At 30.5% G+C, this 9870-nt stretch overlaps 1 protein-coding gene across 1 annotated transcript; it reads left to right on the top strand.

Moving 5' to 3' along the window:
* The first annotated feature begins 5855 nt into the window (after positions 1-5855).
* Positions 5856-8295, top strand: LOC107428741 (protein RICE SALT SENSITIVE 3). The gene is made up of 7 exons (XM_016039326.4): positions 5856-6193; positions 6340-6390; positions 6523-6711; positions 6829-6934; positions 7046-7087; positions 7291-7347; positions 7549-8295. Exons 1-7 carry the CDS (start codon positions 6057-6059, stop codon positions 8089-8091), a joined length of 1125 nt encoding a protein of 374 aa, XP_015894812.1. The 5' UTR covers positions 5856-6056; the 3' UTR covers positions 8092-8295.
* Positions 8296-9870: the final 1575 nt, after the last annotated feature.

The raw sequence follows: 9870 nt of genomic DNA, 5'->3' as shown, positions 1-9870 counted from the left end.
GATTTCCTAGACAAAAGATTTGTGTATAATTTGACAAATTAGATTAGTTTAATTACAAAGTGAATCAAATGGAAATTATGAGAATTATATATATTTGATGCAACCAAGGAAACCGTAGGTTTAAGGATATGATTACAGCACATAAGTGGACCAGTATATCCGTAAAACTAGTTGTGTCTTGGTTGTCCAAGTTCACTTTTTTCCTGTGATGTTGATGGATGATGATAGTGAAAGGGATGGTCATGGCAAAATCTTTACAATTTCCTTTAAATTGAATTATTATTTTTGGGTTAATTACACTTCGACATTCTCAACCTTGATGATGCATAAGTTTTGAATTTTTCGAATCAATAAATTAGGCTCTAATTTTTTCATTTATTGTAATTTACTTGTTGTTCAAATTTTAGCTTCACAATTTAAGATAGTTGATATTAAACTGTAATCAATTTTGAAACTTTAAAATAATAAAGTATAAAATATTAGATTTATTTAATAAATTTTATACTTTGCTACCCCTTCATTTAAACAAAAAATGGTGCAAGTCACCTAACAAATAATTAAATTGTATCAAATAAGATACTAAAAATACATATTTTTAGAACTAATTTTAAAATTTTATATTTTAGTATATTCTAGTTCAAAATTTATTACTTAATACAATTATTAAGCTCTATTAAGCCTTGTCAATTAAAAAAAAAAATCCAATTGCAACAAATTGAAAAATCAAAAATTTAAGTTGCAATACTTTGTAAGTGTAAAATGTAATTATTTATTATTATTATTTTTTGTTTTTTGGTCGTAGGGGGGTGTATGGTTTGAAAACGTTTTAGTATGTTCGCAGTAAGAGTCGGTGGATCCTTATCTAGATCGCCCATTTGATTGACTAAGCTTGTGTTATTAATCAATCAATCGCTCTCCATTCGACCAACTTAAACCCCCCCCCCAAAAAAAAAAAAAAAAAAAAAAGAAGGTTGTAGTGATTCTCTGATTTCTATAGTAGTTATGAATAACCTTGTGTTATTAATCAATCAATTGCTCTCCACTCAACCACCTTAAACCCCCAAAAAAAAAAAATTTATTGTAGTGATTCTCTATTTCTATAGTAGTTATATATAATTAATTGGAAAGCTCAAAAAAACCAAAGAAAAAAAAATTCTTTTTTTTTTTTTTTTTGATTTTCTTAGGAGAAAAGTATCATGCAAATTCCACAGCTAGAGGTAATCGATCTTATCCTCTCTAAAGTCCAAATCATTTTTATTTTTAGTGTACAGAGGATTTGAATATGGAAATTTGGAATAATAAAACCTAAATCAAATTCATATAAAATCGATTTAATAACTTTAACAGTTAGATCACTTTAAAAGTTGGAATTTAAAAATGAATAACAATATAATATAGTTTTATTTAAATAATAAATTTTATTTAGACAAAGCAAAAATTTTATACAAAATCAAATAACCATTAATGTATTTTTAAATTTTAACTTTTAAAATAAATAAAAAATTATAAATAAGTTTAACTGATTTTACCACCATGCCGACGTTACACTTTTTTACAATCTTAGCCCGCATATTTGGAGCATATATATATATTAATATATATTTGGAGCATAAACTGTCTCCATACCAGCTCAAGTTTGGTCAGCCTAATGGATTGTTTGGATTTCCAGGGTATGTTCAATCTTTGATTGCAGGTTTAAGTAATGAGTTATGGCCATTTTGGAAGTACCATATAAGGGGAGGCTTTTTTCTAATTTGATGATATGGAAAAAGTCTGAGTTAGAGAGAAAAAAGACTCAAATTTTTACAGCAAAGAAAAAAGGTTAGAGAGAAAAGGTAGACTCAGAAGAAAAAGGATATCTTTCTTTTAGATCTCTTGCTATCTCCTTTTTCCCTTTTTCTTTTATGAGTTATATGTAAATGAGTACATAAAACTTTTCTATTGGCCAAAATTGTGACCAGCAATGCCTTCACGTGATGCTTTGGATTTTTTCTCTGTAATGGGAAAGTTAGAATTGCCGGTGCTTTGATACATTTTATATAATATCAATCTTTCTGACCCTCTCCTCATTTACTCTTTTCCTTTGACCTTAATTTCTTTAACACATATTTTCTTGGGGCTCCATTTTTTTCTTTTTCTCTCAAATTTTTCATAAAAATTGTGTGTTCTTTAGGGTATCCTAATCATTCAGAATTAGTTGTAGGGCATTTTGAGTTGTACCTTCAAAATCTCTTATCATTATTCTCTTTCTATTTTCTATATATACATACCTACCCTACACTATATATGTAATTGGTTAGAGCTGGGGCTAATACATAGAAGGTCATGGGTATCGGTAGCTGGTTCAAGGCTGGCTGGCCCTCCACTAATGATGTTAAAAAAATAAAATAAAATAAAATTATGTAAAGGTAGAATTTGAAGCAGCTAAGGAAAGAGGGTTTAATGTTTTATACCATATTGGCACGTCAGCATGTTTTCCATTATCAAATGAGAAAGTATATCAAAAGTCTATATATATATATATATATGAAAAAGTGTGCTCATTATATCAAAAATCTGTATATACATATATATACACTTTTAATATGTTGGGAAACTAGTGAAGTTTTTACTTGCTCAATTAGATTTTAATTTTAAATTATTAATTAAAATAACATTTTTAGCACTTAACATCATTAGCACATACATTCTCATCCTATAATTACTATATGAAATATATATATATATATATATATATATGTGTGTGTGTGTGTATTTGTTGAAAGATTTGGAAGCATTTCCCTTGTGTATTCTCATCATGCATTCATGCATGCAGTAGACATAACAAATAATACTTAGGGATCATGTATTGAATCTGCAGGTATCAAATAAAGACACTCGATCTTCCAAAACCTACCCATCCCTCCCCATAAAAATTAAACATAAAAAAAAAAAAATATATATATATATATATAATGAGATGTTGGAAAATGTAGATATTGTATTTTATCAATGTGAAAACAAATCATTTTGTTAAGAGGATAAGACATTTTCATCACTTCAAGGAAACACACTGAAATTTAGATCTTTGGACATAGGTATACCTAATAACCACCCTTTCTAACAAAACCAAATAGCTGAGGTGTAGTTAGTGTTTCTGTTTCTTTAGGACCAAAAAAGGCAATCTCTCCCACTATACCTATCACATAAATAAATATATATAATATATAAATATTTACAAAGCATTCCAAATCAATATCAAATTAGACTCTTTTCTTCCACTCCTTGATACGATACCCCAGCCTTTTGCTTATAAAATAATATGAAAGATTTGCCAGCTTTTAGGGTATGCGTCCAATACTAAAGACTGTCTAATTATTGTCTGATTATCAAAATCCATACTAAACAAAGATATCTACATATATATGTGTGTACAAACTCCATTTATTTTATTACTTCTTTTGGTTTCTGAGTTTTATTGGATGGATTTAAAAAATATCAAATGGGGACAAGGGGAAGGATGGGAATAGCAGAGATTCCACTTCCTTAATGAAAGAAAGGGATGGGAGGGGCATTTTTCAACACCAATTATCTTGACCAAGACTATCTTGTGCTTGTGCATGCCATTCTTCTCCCTCCCATACCAAAATCTATCTATTTCCATCGTCTAGTTTATACAATATTTCTTAGAAATATACTAGAGTCATAAAAAATGAATCAACAAAATAAATAATAAAAAATTAATCTCTTATTACAATACTTTTAAATATGTTTATTTGACAAAATTTATTAATTAATTGCATTATCAAAATCTTATTAAAATCCAGACAAAATGTAATAATCTTTTGCATTTGTCGTATAAATATCTTTGATATGATAAAATCATGAATTTTTAATGGAGAATTTCTGTATATGTAAAATATGTACGCACTAGAACCATCACCACCATCAATAAAATCCAAATTAGGCTCATTCAATTGTTGCCCCCAATACACTCTCCTTTTGCTTACATCACTTCCATCAGAAGCTGTCTCCAAACCCTAATATTTTTACTGTTTAAAAACAGATTGTACATATTTACGAATTATATAAGATTATTCAACCAAACTATACTATAGCAGAACCCCCTTTTATAATAAAAACTCTCCCCTTTCACCACTCCCTCCTTCTCAGATAAAGACACGCTCATGGAGGGTTGCCTTCGTAAGAAGAAGCCAAAGATAATTATGGATATATCAATGTCTGTCACTATCAAGATATGAAACTATTGGGGTTATATAGTGAATTTTCACATATATATTTCCTATATACTAATGAGAGGACACTTTCTTTATAGCAGACGGTCAAACGGAAAGTATAATGCTCTGTCAAATTTTTTCTTGGTGTCAGGGTGGGGAAATGAAAGCACTGAAAGCTCCTTTTAGTCATCATGTTGCTTACAGAAGGAAGAAAAAGAGAGCGACTAGTGAGAAACAGAGAGAGAGAGCTCTCAAATGCTATCGTTATGTTTGCTTATTATCTTGTTCTTTTTAATCTTCTTCTCTAAATATAAATTATGTAATATATATAAAAAAATTAAAAAAAGGTCTGAAAATATGATTAAGATATATAATTAAATTTTAACTCTTTAAAAAATTGATTTTTTTTTTTTTGGGGTGAATTCTTCAAAAATTGATTGAGTGGTAAAAGAAAGGCGTATGCCCGTACATATATATGTACAATTACTCTTGAGTGTATGTACAAAACACCACCAGTACAAATTTTCAGTACTGCTTTCATTGTTTCTATGTGCTAAAGAATAATTCTCTAATGTAATAAAAAAATAATAATAATAAATAAATATTTATGATCAAAACGAAAAGAAATTCCATGTCAGAAAATGGTAATTTTTTAATGGCCCATCGAAGCTTAATTAAGCCATGGACTAATTCTCATTTAAAGTGGCTAGTTGCATTTTTGTTGGCTTCTATATTATTATTAATAATAATATGGGTCAGTCTTTCATCGAAATTATAACAGAAGGTTGATGAATGACTTCTGGACACTTGAATATCCTTTTCAGTATACCAATTAAAGTTAAAGCTGGTTTGTGAAAAGTAAAAAACAAAGAAGTTTAATAAATAAAACTTTTTGAGAAAATAATTATATACAATGAAACATTGGCCAGCTAAAAAATTCTGATGGGTGGTTCAGTTTGTTTTGTTTTTATTTAGATGGGGTTAATAAATGAAGAAGGTAGTCATAAAACAAAAAATGCTTTATTATTATTATAATTTTTTTTTTTTCCTGAGACTGAAATGAGTGGTAATAACTTGGCCTGTGTCAGAAAATCAGAATGGTAACACATTAAGATGGGGGGGTGGTGGTCTAAAAAAAAAAAAAAAAAAATCTACTCGATAGTCCATACTCATGATGTAGTCTGAGAATAATAAGGTTTGGTCCTTTCTCTGATAATTCATAATTGGGACAAAGGTATAGGGGGAAAAAAATGGTACTGGATTAGTAAATTTTAAAGAAAAATTTAAATATTTAACGTTGATTCCACGTCATTCTATACAACATTAATTAATCACATGCTATGTGAACTTAATAACTTATATATAATCAAGCATAAAATTACACAAAATTAAAATAAAACGTGTTTCCCTTAAAGATATTTATGAAGTGTCCACTTGTGAAAGGATTGTTGCACAATTGGTAGGTACACAAGTTTTTTTAATAGTTTTTAATGGAGTAGTATTGAAAAAGAGACTGTTGAGGACCGGGAAGAGAAATACAGTGGGGCCCTGGGAAATCATTTTGGTGAAAAACTAAAGCATGGTTTTATTGTATTTCATTTCCACACACTCAACAGGAGGGAAAGAGAGAGAGAGAGAGAGAGAGAGAGAGAGAGAGAGAGAGAGATAGAGAAAGAGAGAGAGAGATAGAGAGCTATAAATTTGTGTTTCCTTGTTGGTAGGCTTATATAAAGAAGGATAGGATATTGGGGTTTTTCTTCTTTTAAAGATTGAAAGTAGAATTGGCAGAGAAGAGAGAGAGAGAGAGCAACAAAAAACTAAGAAGGTAGGGGGTCATCCATGGAAGAACAACTTAGCCCTTTAGCTGTTACCCATCTTCTTCAGCACACACTAAGAAGCTTATGCAATCCTGAAAACTCTCAGTGGGTTTATGCAGTCTTTTGGAGGATCCTTCCTAGAAATTACCCACCTCCCAAGTAAGCAATACTACTTTATACCATATATAAACACATAGACACACACACATATATACATATTAAGCTTTCTCAATGTTTGAATATGATATTGCTATGATTCTTATATTATTTTATCTTATTTTACTTTTTCGGGTTTTGTGTGATAGATGGGAAGCTCATGGGGCATATGACAGGTCAAGAGGGAATAGAAGGAACTGGTACTGTGTCTTTGTTAGTTTTCTTGGTAAAAACTGAGTAGTGCATATATATATATATATATATTTTCAAAACATTGGCAGTGTATGAAATTTTTTCTCGTTAATTGTGTGCTTTGTTTGAATAACGTATAGGATATTAGTTTGGGAAGATGGTTTCTGCAATTTTGGAGCGTCGTCATCAACGACAGCGGAGATGAATTCAGGTGATTGTCAAGCAGGTCCATCCGCATATGGAAACTGTGAATTCCAGCAGTACCACCAGGGACTTCAACCTGAGCTTTTCTTCAAGATGTCACATGAGATCTATAATTATGGAGAAGGGTAACCAACAAAAAAGAAAAAAAAAAAAACATTGTTTTTTTTAACCCTAATTAGAGAATTAAAAGCAAATTCAGCAAAGTTTTATTTTTTTGGGTTTTTGATGGTATTTTGATGCAGTTTGATAGGAAAAGTTGCTGCAGATCATAGTCATAAATGGATATACAAAGAACCTAATGAACAAGAAATCAACTTCTTATCAGCATGGCATAACTCTGCTGACTCAGTAAGAAAATTTTTATTTTCAAATATATACTACTTTTACATTAAGTTTGTGGTTTTGATTTTAATCTATGTAATTTTTTTCACAAATTTATATATATGGGTTTTTGTTCAGCACCCTAGGACATGGGAAGCCCAGTTTCAGTCTGGCATAAAGGTTAGCGTTGAAAAAGTTAAAAAAGCCACTCCACCAAATATTTGACATATTTTTATTTTTCTTCAATGAAATTCAGATAAGCGTTGAAAAAAACACATCATTATAGATATATATATATACATATATATATATATATATATATCACTTCCCATAGTTTTTTTCTTTTTTGCCCTTTATGATTTAAAAATTCAAATATCTTGCAGACCATTGCCCTCATAGCAGTGAGAGAAGGAGTTGTTCAGTTAGGAGCCATTGACAAGGTCAGCTCTCTCTCTCTCTCTCTCTCTCTATATATATATATATATATCAGAGGAATTATGAAATTTCGCTTATCCAGGATCAACTTATATCCGGCAAAGTCACTATATTACTAGTAATTAAGTGATTTATTGCCGAATATATGTTATCCTAGTCAAAAATTTCTTGGATAAAAGATCACTGAAACCATATGTATGTTAAAGGTGATCGAGGACTTGAGCCATGTAGTGATGCTAAGGAAGAAGTTCAGCTACATCGAAAGCATCCCGGGAGTTCTTCTTCCTCATCCATCATCTTCAGCATTTCCTGCTGTCAAGGTGGATGGCTATGGAAACCCAGCAGAAGCAGCAGCATGGCATTTCCAAGCATCTCTTGCACCTCCAACAGATCAATTCTACGACCATTATAATAATCAACTACCATTGAAGATAACTCCTTCCATGAGCAGCCTTGAAGCTCTTCTCTCCAAGCTTCCTTCGGTAGTTCCTCCTCCTCATCATCATCCAACACAGGCATTACAGTCTCAGTTCGTGTCGTCGTCTTCGTCTCACAGGCCTTTGGAGTTTAATATGGGAATGGAAAGGGTTGCTAAAGAAGAGCTTGAAGAGGATTATAATAGGTGTGAGAAAGATGTTGGTGAGAGTAGCAGTTCCATGTCGGTTGCCGCTTACCGGCGTCAACAACACCATTTTCATCACCATCAAGATCAAAACGTAACCAGTAATGGACCCAATGATGGATTCTAACAAGTCTTGAAACTCTCTCTCTCTATGTTGTTAATTAATTAATTAGAGATTTGATAGAAGATCAGCCCAAGGATATTGAGAATTCTAACTATCGTTAGTACGTTTTATGTGATAGCGACCTTCTAGTTAGACATTTTTATTTTTTTGCTCTTCTTGTTTGTCCTAGTATAATATATAAAGATTTAAGGATCTTCGTCTTCTTCATCATCCTTCTATATAAATATTACTTTGTTTGCTGACGATCTTTTTAAGCCGTGCTAATAGATTATTATCACTCAAAAGGTGTAACAGAAAGAGTTAATTTTGTGAAATAAGGTTTTTAATATTTTATTCTATTCGTGTAAGGATGCGGCAATCATTTTGAATTCAAATCTTATATAAATATATATGAAGTGAGGTTACAGTGCGACTTTATCAAAACCGATGTTATTTTAAAAAAAATATTGACTTTATTATTATGTACACAGAGTAAAATCGATATTTTTTTTTTTTAAATATCGATTTTGATGAGAATCCGTATGCGAACGTACCGCATCATAAAACTATCCAATATATATATATATATATATATATATGCACAACATAATGTAATCAATATTAATATGTTACACCTTAACCAGCAGTTTCATTTTTTTTTTTTTTTTTTCAGACACAGGTAGGTCTAATATCAATTGCTTTACGTTAAAAATATTTATTGGAGCACAGAGCACAAGTAAAGAGAACAAAGAAAAACATACAGCCAAACTCAAACCCCAATACATCACTTTTTTACTTTTTAGGGCTATTCATATGCATTTTGACGTGCATTTTATAAGTTCAATATAATAACAATAAATTATATAAAAGGTTTTGCTTTTGTGAACCCAAGAGGAGCCTTGTTGTGTGTTTTCTTATTGTAGATGTTTATGCGATGACCTAAATGATCAAATTAATGAAAATGAAAAAAAAAAAAAAAAGGCATAAATTAGTTAGGAATCTGCTAACTTCATGGACAAGTGGTTGGGTGTAATTTATTGTGAGGACTTCACATTGGAGAATAAATATACTAATAAGAGCAAATGTTACTTTTTTATAGAAGCACCAACCCAATTTTTCAGGCTTCTACCGACAACTTCTATCATGTGATATCTTCGTTATTTTATCCACTTCCAGAGCCTATAAAAGTAAACGAGTTCGATTGGGACTGATTCCCACCCGAATCATTTGCAACAAAAATAAATAAACAATTAATTACCGTACTTGATGAATTATTATGGGGCCATAGTTTTAAACCATAACAATTTTATTACAACTTAGAAGAGGGATTTCCTCCCTCAATCGTTATTATAAGTTTTATCATTAGACGATATAAATTATCAACCACAACATAATAACAGCATTTATTATGACTCAAAAAACATTTTACAAAATGTAAACTTTTAGCCACAATTAGTATCTATTTTTAAGTAGTGACTTTTTTCTTAAAATGATTTGCAAATAATCACTTGGCGTTTCCTAAATCGTTTCCTAAATCGTTTCCTAAATCACCAGATAGCTGATTTCTAAAAAGTACTTTTCATTTTTTCTCTTTTTTTTTTTTTCTTTTTTTCCCAAGCAAAACACTAGAAAATGCTTTCATCCTTTAAAATTGTTTTTAAGACATTTCAAAAACACTTCCAATTCAAAATGGACATAAAGAATGTTTTCTTTGCATTAACCGCATGGCATCGCTATGAAGCGCTATTTAAAACAAAACAAAAACTTTGAACCCAGAATCAGGCATAGCATCGAAAAATGGTA

This window comes from Ziziphus jujuba, chromosome 12, assembly GCF_031755915.1.
Source record: "Ziziphus jujuba cultivar Dongzao chromosome 12, ASM3175591v1".
NCBI lineage: Eukaryota > Viridiplantae > Streptophyta > Magnoliopsida > Rosales > Rhamnaceae > Ziziphus > Ziziphus jujuba.
The sequence above is the reverse complement of the archived record's forward strand: the minus strand, read 5'-3'. Positions and strand labels throughout refer to the sequence as shown.

Coding starts and splice junctions, on each gene's coding strand:
- LOC107428741 (XM_016039326.4), top strand. CDS start 6,057: ATGGAAGAACAACTTAGCCCTTTAGCTGTTACCCATCTTCTTCAGCAC. Junction 6,194..6,339: donor AGAAATTACCCACCTCCCAA/GTAAGCAATACT, acceptor TTTGTGTGATAG/ATGGGAAGCTCATGGGGCAT. Junction 7,088..7,290: donor AGTTTCAGTCTGGCATAAAG/GTTAGCGTTGAA, acceptor AATATCTTGCAG/ACCATTGCCCTCATAGCAGT.